Source organism: Sesamum indicum, linkage group LG10, assembly GCF_026168435.1.
Source record: "Sesamum indicum cultivar Baizhima isolate 11 linkage group LG10, ASM2616843v1, whole genome shotgun sequence".
Classification (NCBI taxonomy): Eukaryota; Viridiplantae; Streptophyta; class Magnoliopsida; order Lamiales; family Pedaliaceae; genus Sesamum; species Sesamum indicum.
The window spans coordinates 5,236,998-5,259,951 of record NC_142666.1 but is presented as its reverse complement, the minus strand read 5'-3'; the positions used below and the strand labels follow the sequence as shown (position 1 = coordinate 5,259,951).

The 22,954-nt window shown below is 37.2% G+C and overlaps 3 protein-coding genes across 6 annotated transcripts; 1 reads left to right on the top strand and 2 right to left on the bottom strand.

The window, feature by feature from the left end:
* Positions 1-5,290: 5,290 nt before the first annotated feature.
* On the bottom strand, positions 5,291-5,683 carry LOC148785207 (uncharacterized). Its single transcript, XM_088885920.1, has one exon. It carries the CDS (start codon positions 5,681-5,683, stop codon positions 5,291-5,293), a length of 393 nt encoding a protein of 130 aa, XP_088742046.1.
* Positions 5,684-8,037: 2,354 nt separating this feature from the next.
* On the bottom strand, positions 8,038-9,012 carry LOC105172781 (uncharacterized). Its single transcript, XM_011094358.1, has 2 exons — positions 8,627-9,012; positions 8,038-8,374 (listed from the first exon to the last, which is right to left on the bottom strand). The coding sequence occupies exons 1-2, from the start codon at positions 9,010-9,012 to the stop codon at positions 8,038-8,040; spliced, it is 723 nt and encodes a 240-aa protein (XP_011092660.1).
* A 5,627-nt stretch (positions 9,013-14,639) lies between these two features.
* LOC105172350 (putative linoleate 9S-lipoxygenase 5) lies at positions 14,640-19,551 on the top strand. 4 transcript variants are annotated; one of them, XM_011093736.3, is made up of 10 exons: positions 14,640-15,044; positions 15,119-15,238; positions 15,588-15,874; positions 16,323-16,563; positions 16,655-16,996; positions 17,113-17,198; positions 17,449-17,556; positions 17,642-17,946; positions 18,034-18,297; positions 18,536-19,551. In XM_011093736.3, the coding sequence occupies exons 1-10, from the start codon at positions 14,831-14,833 to the stop codon at positions 19,287-19,289; spliced, it is 2,721 nt and encodes a 906-aa protein (XP_011092038.1). In that variant the 5' UTR covers positions 14,640-14,830; the 3' UTR covers positions 19,290-19,551. The 4 variants fall into 4 exon arrangements, with proteins under 4 accessions (XP_011092038.1, XP_011092037.1, XP_011092040.1 ...); XM_011093735.3 differs by having other exon boundaries at positions 15,585-15,874; XM_011093738.3 differs by lacking the exon at positions 15,119-15,238 and having other exon boundaries at positions 14,641-15,044.
* The last annotated feature ends 3,403 nt before the right edge of the window (positions 19,552-22,954 follow it).

The following is a 22,954-nucleotide window of genomic DNA, read 5'->3' as shown; positions in this document are numbered from 1 at the left end:
CTAAGGCCCTCCAATGCTTAAGTTAGAAAAAAAGAGGTCGAATGCGATCAAGAGATAACGAATGAGATCAAGAAAACGTAATTAATGCACTTACTGAAATATTCATAAATACCAGTATATATAGTGGTACGGTACCGCATGGTTATGTGCCACGTGGCATCATCTGGATGATCTGACGTCATGTGATCCAACGGCTAGCAAGGTGGGCGGGTTCTATGGATTCGGGTCAGGCGGGTGGGGTCGGGCGACCAGACCCCCGTCTTCACACGCGGATCCTGTCATAAGTTGTAAATTGCTTAAAAAATAGGGGCATTTTAGTCCTTTATAAATTACCCTCATCATTACTCCCCTACTTCTATTAGTGTCATTAATGACACTAAGAGAAGTTGATCAGTCGCCTGTCAGATCGCATGATCTCAGCCGTTGATGTTGATGACGTGGCATCATCTCATTACGTATGAAAAAGCACGCTGGTCATTTCTTCCCCTATATATAGTCACTCATTTGAACTTCTTGACCGCCAGTCTTGTTTTAGTCGCTTCTACTCCAGCGATCTTCTTCTCCTTCAGCTTCCTTCTTTCAGGTATCATTACTTTTAAGTTCCTGTTTTTCAATATGTCTGCTAGTATTAGGTCTCATTCAGAGTCTGTTTCCGAGTCAGAGTCAGACTCTAGTTCGAGTTCGATGCCGAGGTCATCCGCGACCTCCCCTAGGGAGGTCGTAGGAACATCCAACGACCTCATCACATCATCGTGCCCCAGATGCCGTTGAAACGGTAGCCCCTGCTAATTCTGATGATGTCCCTATCCAACAAAAGTACTTAGATATGATGTGCCAAAAACCTTGGCTTGGGGAGAAGCTAATCCTGGATTGGGCCATCTCCAAAAATAGCAACGTCCTGCGAACCTTAGCCGGCCAAGACTCTTGGGAGCTTTATAGGGCCACCTGTCTCAAACGCGACCAAGTCATACTGGCTCAGACTTCCCACACAACAGTTGAGGAACACTTTGCGCACAAGATTACTCAAGTAAGACGTGATCTCATCTGCTGTATTATTCATTCCTTGTAACATCATATTGTCTGTTAATATTAACTCCTACATTTTTGGTAGGCAATGGCCTTCTCCCACAACCTCTTTCTTCAGTGCTCTAAGTGGAGGCACGATAAGATCAAAGCTGACGCCAAGGTGTCAGAGCTAAAGAAGAAGGTCATAGAGCTGAAGGAGATGAACGACTCTCTGCGATCCGACTCTCAGAAGAAAATGACAGAGCTCACTCTTCGAGTCAACGAGTCCGAAAAAAAACTTGCTGAAGTCATATCATCGGCTTAGAGGGATCGCAGGACTACTTTCGAATCAGGCAAGGATCAGGGGTTAGAGGAGGATCATCCCCTTTTCCTTCAAAGCACTGAATATCAAGACGCCATTTCCCAGGCTCGCTTGAATGGGTTCGCGACTTCATGAAGACCCGAACCTTCCGCGAGGCCATTGAAAATCAGGCTACAGACTATTGATTGAGGGTTTTGACAAATGTCAAGGTCAGATTCAAAAGTTTGGAGGATTCGTCGAAGGTTTCAACCTGAACTTACTGGATGCTTCTCTTGACAAAAATCTGGAACTTTATCTTCCTGGGTCAGCAGTTCACGATGACGACCCAAGTTCGCGTGCCTGATGGAAGAAATGTGACGTTCGTAGAATTTTTCACGTAATTGGGAGACTAATTGGTAATTATTAGAAATTTAAATTTAATTAATAAATAAATTATAAATTAAATTTGGGATATAATAAAACTTGAATGGAATAAATTGGAGTTTGTTATAATATTTGGGGGCAAATTATATTGATTAAGAAAATTTAGGAAGGACGTAATGGGTATTTTGAGAAAAGTTTAATTAAATAAATAAAATAATAATAACATTATATATATGTAAATAATATATATATTAATAAGTAATATAATATATATATGTATTTTAGTAGTAATATAATATTATATATATATGAATTAGAGGGAAAGGCCCACCGCCTCACCACTCACTAAATATATATATATGTTAAATTGAAAGTCATTGGCATATTACACAAACAAAACACACAGCAACGCACACACAGGTATGGATCTTGGATTTTAATTTTTAATAATTTATAAAATTATATTATTTAATTACTCCGTTTATTAAATGTTGATTATATTGAGCGATGTACTATTTAATTGGAGTATTTTATGATTTTGGATATTTAAATTAGTGTCGTATTAAATATCACATTTGCTATAAAAAAGATATAGTTGGGTAATTAAAAAATATTAGATTTGTTAGATTTAATTATTATTATAGCTAATTTACACGATTCTATTGGAATGATTAACCAAATATGTAATTCTATGTATTATTGCTTAATTAAATTGTATAGCAACGATAAATTGACAGAAAATTCATAGAAATATTTCGGAAGTTATATTTTAGAAATATTATGTTATTAATAAGCGAAAAGGAGGTTTCAGTGGTAATATAATTTATGATTATTATTAAAAATGATAGTTATAAATATATAAGGGGTTAGATTAAGTGAATTCTTATGAATTATTTGGTAAATTAAATATATTGATTATACGTATAACATTCTATTATAGGACGTGACGACAAAGTAGAGGGTTGAGCAATCTCTCGTGAATTGAAGTATTTTGGGATTTACGGTAAGTATAGCTAATTGGATTTATATATATATCTATATGTGTAGTATTGTATATATTATGTATATTGGTTTCTTGGATGCGAACGTGGACTTGACTTTATATTATTATGCATGGCTTTCGTATATTGATTGTTTATATAATTAGTTGTGGATTATTTATTAGATTACCTTAATATTGGTGAAATTGTTACTATGTGATATGTGATGGTAATGTAGAGATATGCGGGATATGATTATGTGATAATCAATATAATTGATTGTTGATGAAATCAAATTGGGAGTTGTTATTGAGGAAGCGATTATTATAAAGAATAGAATGACGATTATGAGTTGAAATAAAAAATGATGCTTACCTAGTTGGGAACACAGTCAATGGTTTATAAAAATGTGATTGATGATAATGTGATTGATATTGAGATATGAAAAATATATGATTTAAGCTAGGTACCATGGCGCGTAGGGTACCGGGGTATTCCGGGACAGCAGGGAATATCCTGTGCTGTTAGCTACACACTGGGGTGGTGTGGGGCTACCATGTTTGTTGTGATGTCCTGTGCTATATTGCTACACAGCTGGAGTAAAAGAGTGTAGGGATATCACGCAATGGGTATCCTGTGCTGTATATGATATGATGATGGCTGGCGAAACCATTGATTGATGTACTCCAGCTAGAGTAAGTGGATTGATTTACAGCTATGAGTATGTATTGTTGCTTATATCTGATGTTGCTGTATGACGAATGACTGTTGTCGGTGTGACTGCATGTACGTGAATCTTTGTTTGTGTATATATATAGACTGGTCAGCTATACTTATTGAGTAGGCAGCTCATTCCTTGCCACGTACTTTTCAGGAAATAGGTCACACTAATTAGCCACATTGGACTTTGAGCGGTGCCGTCGTCTTTATTAGGTGGGTCAGCCGTAATATCTGAAGCCAGAGTTTTTGATTGTTGGGTTGTTAAATATTCTGGTCTTTTATCGGGATTTGTGTTTTAAGTTGTGGTATGATTTTTCTTGAGGTTATGTACATGAGAACATCTAGTGAAGGTGAATATACACTTTCGGAGGTATCTATTACCTTTTTGGTATATATATATTATTAATAAATTAGAATTTATTTTACGAGTTGAAAGAGAATTACTTATAGAATGAGTTCTAATTAGAGAAAGGATGAAATAGTAATAATTGGATGTAGTGGGGAGGGGGTGCTACAAGAAATGGGCCAAATGAATGATAACGAATGAATATTATGTCGTGGATTGATTTACAGCTATGAGTATGTATTGTTGCTTATATCTGATGTTGTTGTATGACGAATGACTGTTGTCGGTGTGACTGCATGTACGTGAATCTTTGTTTGTGTATATATATAGACTGGTCAGCTATACTTATTGAGTAGGCAGCTCATTCCTTGCCACGTACTTTTCAGGAAATAGGTCACACTAATTAGCCACATTGGACTTTGAGCGGTGCCGTCGTCTTTATTAGGTGGGTCAGCCGTGACATCTGAAGCCAGAGTTTTTGATTGTTGGGTTGTTAAATATTCTGGTCTTTTATCGGGATTTGTGTTTTAAGTTGTGGTATGATTTTCCTTGAAGTTATGTACATGAGAACATCTAGTGAAGATGAATATAAACTTTCGGAGGTATCTATTACCTTTTTGGTATATATATATTATTAATAAATTAGAATTTATTTTACGAGTTGAAAGAGAATTACTTATAGAATGAGTTCTAATTAGAGAAAGGATGAAATAGTAATAATTGGATGTAGTGGGGAGGGGGTGCTACAAGAAATGGGCCAAAGACAACCTGATCGCCCCTAATTTATTAGCCCTTTGTTGTTTTTGCATCTTTTGACCTCACATTTTATAAATTTCAAAGATGAGAAGGCTAGCAACCATCTTGAATGAACAATCGTATTTTGTATATGTGCTGAATGATCTGACTTCATCAAGCAAATACCTTTTTGTACATGTATTTTTATTCATACATGGATAGTCTTCTTAGTCAATATTTAAATACTAATTGACCTTTTATGGATCGATCACATTGAAATTATCACATGAACCTGAACCTTAGGTTAAAAATCCAACTGCAACCTTTTTCAGATCGCATAATTTGAACCTTTCTTAGGTTAGAAATCCAATTGCAATCTTTTTCAGATCGCACGAACTTGAACCTTTTTCAGGTTAGAAATCCAACTGCAATCTTTTTCAGATCGCATGAACTTGAACCTTTTCCAGGTTAGAAATCCATTAGCAGTCTTTTTCAGATTGCATGTGCTTGAACCTTTTTCAGGTTAGAAAACCATCTGCAATCTTTTTCAGGTCCCATAATCTGAACCTTTATCAGGTTAGAAATCCAACTACAATCCTTTTCAGATCGCATGAACTTGAACCTTTTTCAGGTTAGAAAACCATCTGCAATCTTTTTTAGGTCGCATGAGAATAACCTTTTCCAGGTTAAACCTTTTTCAAGTTTATATATTCAACATATTTTTCAGACAATTACAAAATGTGCCTTTTTCAAGCTAGACCTTTGTGGGTCCTGTACAACAAAAGATGCGTTGACCTTTTTCAGGTCGCTATGTTACATTTAAGCATAGAACTTCTTTAAGTTGTGCACATTCCAAGGCCTAGGTAAGTCATTGCCGTATATGTCTTGCAAGGCGTATGTTCCCTTTTTCTTCACCTCCACGATCTTATAGGGACCTTTCCATGTAGGATCGAGTTTCCCTACATGCTTTAACACCTCCACTTTTTTCAAAACGAGACCCCCCACCTGGAAATTTCTTGGTTTCACCCTTAGATTATAACTCTTGGTCATCTTACTTTTGTACCGCAGAGTCTTGGTGTGGGCACGATCTCTCACTTCTTCGATCACACTAAGGCCGAAAGATCTCCCTTGTGCATTTTCTTGTTGATCATATTGACTGACTCGCGCTGTTTCTTCTCCGAGCTCTGCTGGTATGATCACCTCGCTTCCCATATACTAAGCAGAAAGGAGTCTCCCTAGTAGCCATCCTTAGTGTAGTTATGTAGGCCCACAGTACTCCAAGCAGCTCCTTGACCTACGACCCCTTTGCTCCTTCACGCCTTGTCTTCAAATGTTGCAATAGGATTCTGTTCGTGACCTCGACCTGCTCGTTAGCTTAAGGATTTCCTACTGCTGTGAAGTTCTGTTGGATCTTAAGCTCCTTACACCAGGCCATGATCTTCTTGCCTTGGAATTGTATTCCATTATCCTACACCAATATCCTCGGGATCCCAAACTTGCAAATGATATTTTTACAAATGAAATTGATTATCTCTTTTTTAGAGATCTTCGACAAAGCTTCCACTTCCACCCACTTGGAAAAATACTCCACTGCCACAATCAGAAACTTCTTTTGAGCTATAGCTTGAGGGAATGGGCCAACAATATTAATTCTCCACTGATCGAATGGACATGCGACCTTGAGGGATTCCAGAGGGGTCGCTGGAGAATGCAACGAACCTGCAAACTTTTGATAGCTTTCACATTTCTTCACAAATTTCTTCGTGTCCTCGACCATTGTAGACCAAAAATACCCTTAACTCAAAATTTTTTGAGCAAGCGATCTCCCCCCAAAATGATTTCCACAACTCCCTTCATGTACCTCTCTCATCACATACTCCGCTCTTTCATCATCCAAACACTTCAATAATATTCCCTCTGAAGTTCTCTTATACAACTCCTCTCCCAACATCGTGAAGCGATTCGCTTTAAACTGTAACCTCCTAGCTGCAATCGGGTCGCTAGGAAGTTTTTCTTCTTTCAGGTATTGAATAAAGGGAATTTTCCATGAGTTCGCTGCTTCTACTATGTCAATGGTTTTTTCGTCAATCACTAAAACCTCTTTAATCATTACAATGATCTTTCTTTCTTTTATTCCTTCCACCATGGATCAAAACTTAGATAGAGAATCTGCCCTCGCATTCTCGTCTCTCGGGATCTAGTGGACTGCGCATCTATCAAATTTTTCCATTAACTTTTTCACCTTAGCCAAGTACTGTGTCATAGTCCACTCACGTGTCTCATAAGATCCCTGTACTTGCGCCGCCACCAGCTGCGAATCTGTATAAACATCTAACTGTTTTACTCCCCCATCAAATGTTGTCTGAAGGTCTTGAATAAGCGCCTCGTGCTCTGCTTCATTATTGGTTGCAGGAAAGGATAACCTTACTGCGATCTCGATCTCGATCTCAACACCATCAGGTCCTTGTAAAAATATTCCTGCACCTCCATATTTAGAATTTGACAATCCATCCACATGTAATAGCTACCTTTTTTCCTCTTTTTGTGGTTCCCCAACAAACTCGACAAAGAAATCAACGAATACTTGTGATCTTATGGCGTTTCTTATTTGAAACTCGATGTCAAATTCTCCAAATTCTGCTGCCCATTTGACCATCCTACTTGAAATTTCTAGTTTCAACATGACCTGCTTCAGTGGATGGTTAGTCAATATTACAATCCGGTGGATTGAAAATATGGTCGCAATTTTCTGGCCGTCGTCACCAAGGCTAAGGCCAACTTCTCGATCTGGATGTATTTCTTTTCGACCCCTTGTAGCATCTTGCTCATATAATATGTTGGGCATTGTTTTCCTTCTTCCTCTCAAACCAAAATCGAGCTCATTGCTTCATCTGACACTGCCAGATAAACACACAATTTTTCCCTACCAAGGGAATAATAAGAAGGGGAGGGGTCACTAAGTATGTTTTAAGCTCCTGAAGAGCTTTTTCACATTCTTCAGTCCATTCAAAATCTTTAACTTTACGCAAAACTTTAAAGAAAGGTCAGTTACGATCCGCTGACCTGGCAATGAACCGGTTCAACGACGCGACCTTTCCCGTCAGCTTCTGGACATCTTTAATTGATCTCGGCGACCCCAGCTACATGATCGCTTGTTTTTTTTTCTGGGTTTGCCTCAAACCCCCCCCCCTCACTGACCATATAACCAAGAAACTTGCCACCCCTGACTCCAAAGGTGCACTGGGCTGGATTTAACTTCATTCCGTAGGATCGCATAATATTAAAAGTTACATCTAGTTGTGCTAGGTGATCGCTTTCCTTCTTACTTTTCACCAACATGTCATCAAGATAAACCTCCATTATGTTCCCAATTTGGTCCTTAAACATTTTGTTGACTAACCTTTGATACGTCACTCCAGCGTTCTTCAGACCAAATGGCATAACGTTATAACAATAGACTCCCTTCTCCGTTACAAAAGCTGTTTTTTCTGCATCCTCCTTTGCCATGAAGATTTGATGGTAGCTTTGGTAGGCATCCATCATACTAAATAGAGCGAACCCGCCGTTCAATCAACCAGTAAATCTATTCTAGGTAATGGGTAAGGATCCTTTGGGCATGCCTTGTTGAGATCGGTGAAATATGTGCACATGCGCCATTTTCTTGCAGCCTTTGTGACGATGACCACGTTTGAGAGCCAGGTCGTGTACTGGATCTCCCTCACGAACCCAGCCTGTAGCAACTTATTCACCTCCTCTTCAATGATCCTGTTTCGTTCCACCCCAAACATTTTTTTCTTCTGCTTCACTGGCTTAATCTGAGGATCAATGTTGAGGTGATGCACTATAACTTTAGGGTCGATTCCTTTGAAATCGGATGGGCTCCATGCGAACATGTCCTTGTTCCTGCTCAAAAAATCTATAGTCAGCATCCATCTCCTTTGTCATTTGGGACCCTATTCGGGTCATTTTGTGGAAGTCACCAAGAGTGAGTTCTACTTCTTTGTACTCCTCTATAGGTTCTAACCTCTCCATTTTTTCCCTTTTTACCTCCTCGCTCTGGCTCTGCTCCTCTTTCCTTTTTTCTTTTCTTTCAGCATCAACTTGCTCTATAGCTAGATTGTAGCATTGTCGTGCCGCACGTTGGTCGCATCACACTTTCCGACCCCATACTTAATGGGGAATTTCATCTTCAAATGATAGGTGGATACCACTGTTCTAAACTTGTTAAGCCCGGGTCGCCCGAAAACAACATTGTACGCGAACGGGCTGTCCACAACAAAAAACCGCACTATGCAAGTCTTCCTTTGAGGCTCTTCTCCAATTGACACAGGTAAATCAATCAACCCTTCGGGCACGACCTCGCTTCCCCCGAACCCGACCAAGGGAGTTTGTACAGGTTTCAATTTTAGTTCACTCAGCTCCATCTTCCTGAGCACGTTAGTAAAAATGATATCCACAGAACTACCACTATCAATTAATACCTTATGCACCTGGTAATTGGCGATGTCCATCCGAATGACCATCGGGTCGTTCTGGCCCATGGCGCTCGAACTCAAAATCCTTGTCACCAAAAATAATATCCTCCTGGGGCTCTACATGTAACACCTGTTCACCATATCGGTATCTACTCTCCCTTGCGTATCTCTTTCTTGCCCTTGAAGAATCCCCACCTGTGGGGCCACTTGAGATAGTGTGGATGACCCCTTTCGTGGGTGCATTGTCCCGAACTCCGCTTTTTCCAGCATCATTCTTGCGACTTCTTTCTCGACTTTCAACCTGCTTCGGTTGTCTGTTTCATTTCTCTTTTCGATTAAATGCTTGAAGTAGCCCTGTCTTATAAACCTTTCAATCTCATATCTAAGTTGAAAGCATTCCTCTGTATCGTGGCCCTTATCTTTATGAAACCTACAATACTTGTTAGAATTTTTGTTGGCAGGAGTATCGTGCATCTTACCTGGCCACTGGAGAAGTCCTTCCTTTTCCACCATCATCATGACTCCTTCCCTAGTCGTGTTCAGAGGAGTATACCTATGATGTCGGGGTTGACAAGGCCCCCTTCTCTCCTGATCTTTTTGAGATTGGGTCTTTCCTTCCTTGGATCGTTCTCCCTTCGGCACGACCTGGATCTCGAGTCCACTCATTATCCTTCATGGCGTTCATTTTCTCTTCGTCTATGTACTGTTGGGCCAATTCCATCAGCTGTTCTGTTCCTGTAGGCGGATCGCGAGCCAAGGCTGATGCAAACGGTCCTTTCTTCAACCCATGAATTAATGTGCTTACCATCATATCCATTCTCAAATCTTGCACCTCCAACATCTCATTATTAAATCTTCCTATAAAGCTTTTCAGCGTTTCATCATCCCTCTATCGAATAGTAAAGAGGTATGTAGTCGACCTCTTTGCTTTTCTCTTGCTCGCAAAATAAAAAAAAATTTATGAACCAACTGCTCATAAGAATCAATGGTTTCACTTCCTAAATTAGTGAACCATTCTTGCGCTTTACCTTACAAAGTGGTTACGAATAACTTGGCCTTAATCGGATATGTCTGGCCATATAAATTCATAACCAAATCAAAAGCTGCCACATGCTCCCTTGGATCCTTGGTCCCATCATACTTGGGAAGATTAGGGAATCAGAAGCTGTTGTCCACTACTTCTAAATGAATCCTGTTAGTAAACGGGGAATTCCTGTTCTGCGAAACGATCTCCCCTCGCTTCTTCAGTTCTTCGATCTGCTTTCCCAATTTCTCTATCTGGCGACTAACATTATCAGATCTGCCCTAGAAATACCTGGTTGCCGTGAAACTGTCCTCTTACTCGTTAACTCATTTGACATGGTTCTCTCATAACCTTTTTCAGGTAGCCTTGAGACTTCGCACCCTTGCTGTCCCTTGGCATCCTTGAATAATTGTCTCCTTGCTCCCTCTTGAGCTGGCTTCACTGTTCTCCTTTCATACTCACTATGGCCTTCCTACTTGCTTCCTCCATCATTTGTTGTAAATTCGCTCTCGATAATTGTACCATTTGCTCCTCTTCTCTTCCTCGAGTTTCCTCAACGTGTTGATCTCTTCTTGATGACCCTTCCATTTCTAATTACTTGTTCTCACTTCCCACAGACAGCGCCAAATCATCCAGGTAGCACAATTTTGGGATCGGGTCGCTAGACCTAGTATCCTGGGTCGGGTCGCTGAATCCCTTCTCGAGCTCCCTACGAGTATATCCTGAGAACAGAGCGAACATTAGGCTTGTCGGATAGCCCCTAGCTAAGGCCTTCCGATACTTAAGTTAGAAAAAGAGAGGTCGAATGCGATCAAAAGAGAACGAATGAGATCAAGAAAACGTATTTATAAATACTAGTATATATAGTGGTAAGGTACCGCATGGTTAAGTGCCACATGGCATCATCTGGATGATCTGACGTCATGTGATCCAACGGCTAGCAAGGTGGGCGGGTTCTATGGATTCGGGTCAGGCGGGTCGGGTCTTTTTCACACGCGGATCCTACCACAAGTCGTAAATTGCTTTAAAAAATAGGGACATGTTAGTCCTTTATAAATTACCCTCATCACATATTCACTCTAATCTCCATAACACTTCAAATTACATTTGAACCTTAAGGTCAATATAAGGAGTTTATTTGTTCAATAAACTTTCAATGTACGGCAAATAAAAAGTAAAAGATCACTCTAATACCCACATCTACCTTATATCCTCGTCAAAATCTAAAGGACTCACATCATATTTCTACTTAGGACAACCCTACTAACTCTTCTTCTATTCCATCTAATTTATGAATTGACATCCATTTTAGATTAAATTGTTGTTAAAACGAATTGAAGAATTTCTTAACTGACTAAGTCCCAAAATTTGGTAAACGCAATCTGAAACCCAACTCGTTCAAGTCCCTATCAAGAGTGGTAGTTGAGTGGGAACGTGAAGTCAGGAATGAGCATCAATGGTGTTGTCACCTTCTGTGTGAACATCAAATGTCAAAACGCCCATAAATACCGCCCATCAAACCCGAAAGGCACATATATATATACACACACACACACATATAGCACTGCGTTTGGCTTTTTTTTATTAAAAAAAAAAGAATTTGAATTATAAAATGATAAGAAGTTTCTTTATTTTATTGTATTTTAAATTTGGTTTTCTTGGAAGATGTGGATGAACCAGTCTAATAAGTAATAAATATTCTTAGCAGCCGGAGCATATTTAATATGTGTGTATTATTTAAATTTTTATTATTTATATTAATATAAAAAAAAGATATTTCACACTCATAAATAACAATTAATGACACTGTCGCAAAAATTTTATATATGACAATTATGCTCCGGATTAGATAATTTTAAAAATTTATTGTAATTTTTTTATTTTTTAATAAAAATGATTCTACGAACATTTTAACATCACTACATCAATTTTTTTGTTGGGCCCATAATACCTTAAGTTGGTCTTTTTTATTTTTTTAAAATATGATTTATTGGTTTATATGTTTTATTCTTATTTTTAAAATATTTTAAAATATGAAGATTATTTATTATATATACGCAAAAATACTATGCCACGACGACTAGTTACCACTACACCAATTCTCAACTTCTACATCTCATTTTTTTTTATTATTTCTCATTTTTTAGATGTTTTAATATTTTATTAATCTAATCAATATATTTTTAAAAATTTTAAATTAATTATATACATTCATGTGAGTGTCCCACATATGCTCGTTATATATGATTGGAGAGGTGAATTGGTGTTTCAGTAATTTTAGTATGTCAATTTTAATATTTAATTTAATTTATTAATTTATTTAATAACTTCCCATCCACCCATCTAACTCCCCCTCCCCCTCCCCCATTATCTTTAAACAATTACTCTCTTTTTTTTTATTTTTTTTACTATTTTTTTTATAAATTTAATTTTAATTTATTATTTTATTTATACTTTATTAAATAATAAAATTTTAAATATTTTATTTTACATAATACTTATAGAAGTTGCACACACATAGAGTGTGCCACAAATTACTAATTTTAATAAGGGTTGAAGCTGAGGTCTCATGATCTTAGAGGTCATGGGTTCCAACCCCACCAGGTGAATGGGATGTTGTGTGCTGTATAGTAGGAGTTGGTTTACTGCATAGTAGGAGTTATTGTCTGCTACAATAATAGATGTTATTGAGCAGGATATGATTATTGCAATAATCTTTATCAGATATTGATGTCGATATGAATGATTGTACTTGTAATTAATTTATTTCAATTAATAATAATTCATCACTCTTACCTAAAAAAAATAACAGGTGAAATACAATTAAGCCCAAAATCGAACTTCATTTCAAATAATTGTTCTTTTTTTTTTAATTTTCCTCAATAAAATTGTGGATACATATTTTTTTAAAGTGATAATTATATAATTACATCAACATCTCATAAACAGAGCAACACATCAATATTCGATAAACCCACCAATATAACTAAGCATAATGGAATAAGTTACAATCAACTAACATAAAATGAGATAAATATCCACACACCTGATGAAATTCGAGCTCATGACCTCAAACTTATTTGTAAAATACTAAAATTAACCATTTCTTTTGTAACTTTTAACTAAAAACAAGTTATTTTAGGTTGTTTGATTAAAAAAAGAAAAATGAGTGCAAGTTAGAGAATGATTCTAACTGCTTTTGATGTTTTTCAAAGTGATGCCAAATTCACACACAAAATCTCCACTTTTTCCCCATACACTCCACCTTTAGATTCTTTACTTCTCACTGCTTTCTGCAAATGCTTACTCACTCTCATTTCTTTTAGTGAATTTATTACAATAATATAATAAATTCTAATCATCAACAATTAATATACGCTTATAAATATCAAATATGTATAATTAATCAATAAATGATATTATAGCAAACTAACAACTTGACCAATATCCAGCATCGGAGGGACTTGAACTCAAAACCTTTTAATTGACACCAAATTAGTTTTATTGACAGTTTTAATTTTATTTTAACTTTAAATTGCGTAAAACAAGAGATTGAACATTCTCTTTATTTTATTTAAGATAGAGACAATGATTTTAAAGGCGGTATTATGTAAAATTACAGTAAGAATCTTTGAGCACATTTTAGTATCACACTTGTGTTATTAGCACTAGTGATCGTAACGGGTTCCAAACAACATACGACGAGCAGGTTTTGAAGCCATATTCGAGTCCTCGTATGTGTTACGAGTCTTGGTGTTTGGAACAAAGCCCGATCGTTTTAATATCTTTTTATATGTTTTTATATATAATTGCATGAAGTGTGTTTATACATACATAAAAAGTATGTGCATATTTTATTTTTATTTATATATAATACATAATATTTATATTATTTTTGTAAATTAAAATAATAATATAAAATAGTTTATATATAAGTACCACATATTTTAAAAGTTCTAATATTTTAAAGACTAAATTGCGGACATATAAATTTATAAAACAATTAAACTCCCAAAAATATTATTATCTCATGGTTATAAAATTATGGGAAAAAAATCAATTTATCCTCCTCTGATATTCAAAATGGCCCTGCAAAAAAAAATAAATTATCCCCCATGTTTTGAAAAATAAAGAAATTAAGCCCTTATTTGAACCCTTGACAGGGAGTAATTTACTTTATTTTATATTTCATTACATGAAACTTTTTCGCTCATTTCACATTTCGGAGGGGGTAAATTGCATTTACCACTAAAATGACGGTACTAAAAGAATATATTTTTAATATTTTAAAAATTTTAAATTAGACTTGCCACATTAAATCCACCATGTCCTAAGTTTGGGACGAGTCAAAATTAGGATCCAAGAATTTCTTGAGGACTTGAGTCTAAAGGGTCTTGGCAAGCCAGCTCCAAACCTGTTCCGTTGTCATTTATAATTAACATTGCCCTTTTTCCAAGAGTTACAAAAGTACCATTTGATTAAAGTGTAATATAAATGTGGAATGCCATACCATGCTTGCATTGATAGAAGTGGAGTAGAAAATCTTTCACTGTGTAAGTACAAATTAAATTCAGATCAAGTTATATTTTATACTAAAAAAGAATATGAAAAAGGTATATCTATGTATGGTGTTCCATGAGTATGTATATATAGTAGTGTAGAGCTTCACAGTCTACGAGAGGAGCTTTCCCTGAAATGATACAAGTCAACCAAGTAAACTACATAAAAAAGAGTGGAAAGTGAGTGACGGGCATCTCTTCTCCTTCACTGAAACTTCTTCCGAAGCTTTGATGCCCACTACTTGAAAAGCTCTTGAATTCCTTTCGAAGTAGTAGGAGTTGAGTCAGATCCCCGAAAAGCATGGATGGTAGCAGCCCGAGCAAGAGATCGAGGCACGAGGAGAGTGGTAATGGAGAAAGAAGCAAAATGAGGGGAGTGGTGGTTCTGATGAAGAAGAAAGTGTTGGGAGTGAATGATATTGCGGCGTCGGTGGTCGATCGAGTCGATGAAATCCGGGGGAGGAAGGTGGCGCTGCAGCTCATCAGCAGCACGGCTGCCCTTGATCACGATTCTGGTGTGTGTGTGGTTGTGTGCGTGTGTGTGCTCGATTTTGTTTGTTTATTTGTTTATATTTCGTCTGGTGATCAGCTCATCTCGGGGAATCTGGACCATTGGATTGGTACGGGCACACGGTCCGATGGCTCAGATGTCTCGGGACCTGCAAAGGAGGATGTTGCTTTACTGGGAAAAAAGAGAGTGAGCCAATTGGTAGGCGTTTCTTGGGTGGTTTTTGCAGGCGAATTCCTTTTTAGAAGGAATTGTGTTATTTCTTTGAACTATTACTTTATAGTTTGACTAGAGAAATTGCTCCCTATTTGTCTAATATTATGTGTTTGTCAATAAGTTCCTAATGAGTTGCTTGTATGTTACCAGTTACTTAAACCATTCTTGACTTTAATCTTGTCTTCATAAAGCAGCAATCTGAACAATTTGAAGTCAAAATGAGCAGAAACTATGTTAAAAGAATGTTGACAAGAATGCTGGCTTTGGCCTTTAGTATGTTCATAAATTCAACTATAAAAGTTGGAACTAATGAATTCAGTTTGTCTTCCAGCAGAAAGTTACAGAGGGAAAGTGGGAAAGAAGGCATACCTTGAAGACTGGATTACGAAGATCAGCCCTTTGACAGCAGGGGATACTGCATACGATGTCACGTTTGAGTGGACTCGAGAGATGGGCGTTCCCGGGGCGTTCACGATAACAAATTTTCATCACAATGAATTCTACCTTAAGACTCTAACTCTTGAAGACGTCCCGGGCCATGGTCGTGTCCATTTCATATGCAATTCTTGGGTTTACCCTTCTGAATATTACAAGAAAGACCGCATCTTTTTTGCTAATCAGGTATGCACTTTCTTAGTTGTAGTTTCGGAAAGAGACAATATAACGAGTGTTCTAATTGCTGTGACAGCAAAAGTATGGTTTCGTGATAGAAAATGAAATGAAAATACTATGGTGTGTACACTGATGTCATGGCTTGTATGTTAACCAACAAGAGAAGTAACAAATTCTTTTTTGTATGAATAACATAGATTAAAGAACTTAGTCCAAAATTCCTCTTCTTATACTCGCTACATGGAAACAGAGAACTTTAAGGATAATATAGCTAGTTCTCAGAGCTTCCACTTGCCTAATACAAGCAAAAGTTCTCATATCTTGTCTCTGTGGTGCCAGTTAGAAGTTTGGTTTGATCCAGTGTTGAAAGTTTCTGAGTGATGAATATTTTGTGTGTAGTATTGCTTAGCAGTAGATGAAATGCATCCATGAATAAGAAAATGATTTTATGTCACAGGCTTATCTTCCCAGTCAAACGCCTGCACCACTACGTGGTTACAGAGAAGAAGAATTGGAGAATCTGCGAGGAAATGGTACCGGAAAACTTGAGGAATGGGATAGGGTCTACGACTATGATATCTACAATGACTTGGGTGATCCAGATAAAGGTCCAGAGCATGTGCGTCCCATCCTTGGAGGTTCACCTGAATTTCCATACCCTCGCAGAGGAAGAACTGGACGACCTCCGGCTTCATCAGGTAAGAGTTTTAAGGATTCTGACATTGAAAAATTCGATAAATCTAAGGATCTGTACCAAATCACTAATATTTAATGATACTCTTTGGGCAGATCCTAAAGTTGAAAGCAGAATACCACTTTACAATAGCTTGAGCATCTATGTTCCAAGGGATGAACGGTTTAGTCAGCTAAAGATGTCAGATTTTGTAGCATATGCTCTAAAGTCGATATTTCAGTTCCTTGCCCCTGAATTTAAGGCCCTATTTGACAAAACTCCTGATGAGTTCGATTCATTTGAGGATGTGCTGAAACTATATGATGGTGGAATCAAGGTATCTAATGATTCTTTGATGGAAAAAATCAGAGAACGCATTCCCTTGGAAATGATAAAGGAGTTACTTCGATCAGATGGAGAAAAAGGATTCAAATTTCCACTGCCACAGGTCATCAAAGGTAATATTAGCAAAAATGTTGTGTTGAATTCATAAACTTTGACATGTGTGTTAGAAGAATGAATAGACCAGTTTGCTCTTTTGTCCCTTTAAGTTCTTGTCTGTTTCATGAAGCAGAGGATAAAACTGCTTGGAGATCTGATGAAGAATTTGCTAGAGAAATGCTGGCTGGAATCAATCCTGTTGTTATACGTCGCCTTCAAGTAAGTAAAGCTTTCTGCTGTCGATATCTGTTTTCCCATGGTTCAGCAGGAATCAGATGCGAAACTATTACTTTTAGCCCTGATTAGAATAGGGAAAAAAAGGACAAAAACAAAAAAAAACAAAAAGAAAAGCAAGCAAGAAAGAACTTTCTGGTAACTTCCTTGGTTTTTGCTGCTGTCCTAATTAGTTATCCAGCGATACAATATCAACATTTCAGGAGCACAGCTGTTAATGCTTCTCTATTCACAGGAATTTCCCCCAGAAAGCAAGCTAGATCCAGAGGTGTATGGAAAGCAATCCAGCACAATCTCTGAAGAGCACATAATAAACAGCCTAGACGGGTTGACCATTTTAGAGGTAAAACATCCATAAATTTGTATTCTAAGGTAGAGTGAAAAATATAGCCTTCAAGGATAATCAAGTAACTTTGGTAATCGTATAGGCGATCCAGAACAATAAGCTGTTCATATTAGATCATCACGACAACTTGATGCCGTATCTGAGAAGGATAAACACTACAGCAACAAAGACTTATGCAACAAGAACAATTCTTTTCTTGCAAAAAGATGGAACTCTGAAGCCGTTAGCAATCGAACTAAGCTTGCCACATCCAGATGGGGACCACCATGGAGCTGTAAGTTCTGTATATACCCCAGCAGAAGATGGACTTGAAGGTTCCCTTTGGCAGTTGGCTAAGGCTTATGTTGCCATAAGTGATTCTGGCTATCATCAACTCATATGTCATTGGTAAAATCTGCAAAGCAGAGAAACAATAATTTAATCATAGCATGCTCCTTTCTAAGGTTTTAAGTTATTTGTGTCTTCTGGATGCAGGTTAAGTACTCATGCAGCAATTGAACCATTCATAATCGCCACCCACCGGCAGCTGAGTGTACTTCACCCAATTCATAAGCTTTTGCAGCCTCACTTCCGAGATACTATGAATATAAATGCACTGGCTCGGCAGACCCTCATAAATGCAGGAGGCTTTCTTGAAATGACGCTTTTCCCAGGAAAATACGCCCTGGAAATGTCGGCTACCAGTTACAAGGATTGGGTTTTCCCCGATCAGGCACTCCCTGCAGATCTTATTAAGAGGTGCATATTTACATCTCTAGCTCTAGAGGTTTATATGATTTTTAAGGACCTGCAAGTATTTGACCAACATTTGTATTAGAACACAAGACAAAGGCAAACTAATACCATTTAAAACTCTTGAACTAATCTAACAATACATGAATTTCCTAGAACTGAATAAAAAGAACACTAAAATTTCCTCAAAGGTTTGAACTTCAGATCTTACTGACTGGAAATGATACCTTTCTACCTTATCTAGAGGGGTAGCAGTTGAAGACTCTAGCTCACCAAACGGCGTTCGTTTACTAATTGAGGACTATCCATATGCTGTGGATGGACTCGAGATCTGGACAGCAATCAGAATGTGGGTTGAGGACTACTGCAACCTTTACTATAATACTGATGACATGGTTGAGAACGACATTGAGCTTCAGTCCTGGTGGAAAGAGCTACGAGAAAAAGGACATGCAGACAAGACAAATGAACCATGGTGGCCAAAGATGAAGACACGGAAAGAACTGATCGACTCCTGCACCATTGTCATATGGGTGGCATCTGCCCTTCATGCAGCAGTTAATTTTGGACAATACCCTTATGGAGGCTACCTGCCAAACCGTCCATCTACAAGCCGACGATTCATTCCAGAGCCCGGCACTCCTGAGTATGAAGAACTGAAATCGAATCCTGAAAAAGCTTTCTTGAAGACAATTACTTCCCAGCTGCAAAGTGTGCTCGGGATTTCCCTGGTAGAAATACTGTCCAGGCATTCTTCTGATGAGATTTTTCTTGGACAGAGGGAATCTCCTGAATGGACATCAGATGCTGGTGCACTCAAAGCTTTCGAGATGTTTGGGAACAGGCTGGTAGAAATAGAGAAAAGAATAATGGAGATGAACAATGATGGGAGATGGAAAAACAGGTTCGGGCCGGTGAAGATGCCTTACACTCTGCTCTACCCCAGCAGTGATATTGGACTTACGGGCAGAGGGATTCCAAACAGCGTTTCGATATAGAGATCTCTCCAAGTAAGTCTTAGTAGTACATCCCGTCCTTGAGTTTTTACTTTAGCCAAGTCTTGTTAGGATCTGCCAATAAGATTACATAAAGTTCTATGAAGAACTCCATTCCAACTATATGCATATGGTTAGTGCCCAAGTTCTGGTTTGAAAACGACCGAATCGAAATTCACATGTATTGATTGGCCTCACAAAAGCAAATTGTAGCATTATTATATGGAACCATGAGTTGTAAATTAAGAATTTTTTGACTACTCTATTCATCAGCTCACATTTATAAGGACAAGTAATTAATATCTCTAGTATGGTCATCATACAAGCTGTGTAGGAAAAAGTACTGTGCTGACATAACTCCCAGAAATGGATATCTGCATCCAGTTTGAGATGCAAACCATAGTTGCATCCAGTTTTGAATGTTGGAATTTAGAATTTTTCTGTTTTTTTTTTGTTATTCAAAGCTTTGCAATTCGTCACCTATTTATAGTACTAGAAATTTGAAGGACAACAAGAAATTCTAAGAGACACTTTGACCAACACAAACAAAGAAAATACATTCAAACTTCACATTAAAGAATCTAATTTACTCCAATAATGCCTCTCCTAAACCAGATTTGCTTTGAACTCCCAATGCAGCAACATTCCTTGAGAACATAGGTCCACCAAGAGGCTTAGTAAAAATATCAGCAACCTATTCATCGTTTTGGCAATATTCAAGTTTAATTTTTCCTTCACTAACGACCTGTTTTCATGCATGAACCCAACAACTGTCTTGTTCCTAAATTCAATGGTGAAAGGTGCTATTATTGGAGCAATCTAATGAGGTTCTGTCTTGAATCTCAAGACTTATGGAATGTTATTGAAGAATGTATTGGTGCATTGGACGACAAGTCCCAACTCACCGTCCGCACAACGGGACTTTTTGAAGAACAAAAAACAAAAGGATAGAAAGGCTCTATTTCATATTTCCTAAGAAAACTTGTTAGTGAAGGAATTTAGAATTTCATATCGGTTTGTTGGAATTTAGAATTTTTCTATTTTTTTTGTTATCCAAAACTTTACGTAATATATCACCTATTTATAGTACTAGAATTTTGAAAGACAGCAAGACCAACACAAATAAAGAAAAATACATTCAAACTTCACATTATACACTCAGCTATGTGCCTGGTTATATACACAAACATTTTGATAGATTAAACTTGGATGGGGATTGACTCAAAATCTCCACCACGCGGACAACTGTTGTCCCAGTTAGACTAAAAATTCACTTCCCTGCAATTTGTTGGGGAAAATAATGTTGATGTAAGTTGTGCGATGGTAAAGTCGAGGTAAGAGTTAAATTCTTTGTTTTTTTTAATACAATATAATACTGCGCAGGTGCTGACCTTGTTAGCAATTATCTTCTAAAATAAATTAGCAATATAAATGTTGATGAAAGGACCGACAAAAGGTACTATGAACTCTCGTTTGTTATGGCAGAATGGTAAGAATGCTTTGATTTATGATAGATCAAATGAAATGAAATGGGGTAATTTCATTTGTAAAAGATGGAAAGGTGCCGTGAAAGGACTTCACGAAAGGTTGACACACACGGACATTGTGAGTTAACTCCCTATTCGGGTGGCAACTTATTGAAAACATGGCAATGATTGATTGTAAGGGTGGCAAGGGGGCGGATTGGAGCACCTGGGAGCCACCCAGGTAACTTTTATGCCCCGTTCCATCCTACTACAAACCTTGTCAGGATTTTGTAGCGCGTCGAGTCTAATTCGATAAATTCGACTCTTTTTTTTTAAAAAAAAAATTTAATCGTGCCACAAATATAAAAGAAAAGAAAATTCAGCATATCAGTTACGTAAAAGAAATTAATTTATTGTCTAACCCAAATATTAAATCCAAAAAAAAAAAAGGAATCTCTAGTATATATAAGACTGTTTCATAGCAATCAGAACAATCATAACATTTTTCAAACTGCATACAAAATTAGTCCTTGGGAAGGGTAGGGAAATTAGTCAGATTACACACGAAATCTTTAAATATATAATGTATATATTAAATTAATTCTACTGGGGCATGCCCTCACTCGAAACCCATCCCCGACCTAAGTGAATTTTATTTTTAGGTTACTACCCACCTCGGTCTCCATTTGTTGGATCTGAACCCACTTTTTTGGGACTGGTCCGGGTCCAGGTTGTTCAAGTACGGGTCCACTTGTTAGTGTAGATGATCAGAAAATTAATTAATTGCTTGTTTTTTTATTCAACTGTTAATGTTCTTATTCGATATAATATTAAATATCATGAATATATGTTATTCTTTGGTCATCTTTGTTGTGTTGTGTTGTGTTATGTTATTGTTATTATTGCATTTCACAGGTAAAGCCCACAGACCAGTTAAACCAATAAAGTTTGTGTTGCACATTTGATGACAACTATGAACCAATTTTTGATAGGTCTAAAACATTTCAAGTTAAAAATAATCAAGAATGGGCATTGAGGGGTTATGTGAGGACATGCACTAAGTGATGCATTTAAGTGATGAGTGTTGCAGTTCATCAACAACAGATATGTAATGCTATGCACTTTAGTGGCAGCTTGACTAGTGGGTTGTCAAGTTCATTGAATTGACTCCTAAGAGTTGTCATATAGAAGCCCGTGTGGCATGATTGGTATGATTAAAATAAATTTGCTATGATAGTATGAAAATTAGCCTGTTGACCTAAGGTTGGTGCGTTCCAAGAAGGAATTCACTGCCCATCATGTAATGATGACAGTCTCTTATGTCCTCTGAACTGTGTTAATCTTTAAAAGTTTGTGACCATAACTGTTAATCAAATAGGAAAGATGTTTTTTATGTTTCTTAAGGATAAACACAACCATACATAGTTATCGAAGTTAAGTATGAGAATTGATTTAGAATCCCATGTTCTAGACTTTGATTGGGGATAGCTTGGTAGAAGGACAGAATCCGTATGTTATGCAGAATTGAAGGTTCACACTTATTTCACCTATTGTTTGATGTCATGGACCGTTGCAAGATGCTAACCATAGTAGCGGGCACTCTTGGATTAATGAATTAATTAAAGCTGATTAATTAAATATAATTCAATCAGTTTAGAGCAAGTTAGTTGCCAGATTATATTGTATATGAGATATAAACTCAAGTCTAGCTGAAGGCGGACCTATAAGGGTCACACACGAAACACTAATGGTATTATGAAAAATTAATTGGAGAATTAATTTGAAATGTGGATAATTATTGAATTGACTTTTAATTATTTAAATCATTGAATTATTCAATTGAAGTCTTATGTTACAGAAAATCCAAAATGTTAATTTATTGAATTAATTAAGTATTTTAGTTTTGAGATTAATTTTTAATTGAATTAATTAATCTTAAGTCCAATAATTAAATAGATACATATATAGTGGTTCACTTGGTGAGGGCTTAGTGAGTAGGAGCAACTCGACCAAGTAGGCTTTTAAGTCCTGGAATGCTTTCTGGCATGCTTTATCCCATGCAAAATCCTTGCTTAAGACCTTAAATAAAGGCAGACTGCACTCTATTGAGTGGGATATGACCTGTTGAGAGCAACTATGTGACCTACAAGCTTTTTTTTTTACCTCACTGAGGTTCGTTGGATGCTTCATCTCCTAGATAGC

Coding starts and splice junctions, on each gene's coding strand:
- LOC105172350 (XM_011093735.3), top strand. CDS start 14,831: ATGGATGGTAGCAGCCCGAGCAAGAGATCGAGGCACGAGGAGAGTGGT. Junction 15,239..15,584: donor AAAAGAGAGTGAGCCAATTG/GTAGGCGTTTCT, acceptor TTTGTCTTCCAG/CAGAAAGTTACAGAGGGAAA. Junction 18,298..18,535: donor CCTGCAGATCTTATTAAGAG/GTGCATATTTAC, acceptor TACCTTATCTAG/AGGGGTAGCAGTTGAAGACT.
- LOC148785207 (XM_088885920.1), bottom strand. CDS start 5,683: ATGGGAAGCGAGGTGATCATACCAGCAGAGCTCGGAGAAGAAACAGCG.
- LOC105172781 (XM_011094358.1), bottom strand. CDS start 9,012: ATGGGCCAGAACGACCCGATGGTCATTCGGATGGACATCGCCAATTAC. Junction 8,375..8,626: donor ATTAAGTATGGGGTCGGAAA/GTGTGATGCGAC, acceptor TTTTTTGAGCAG/GAACAAGGACATGTTCGCAT.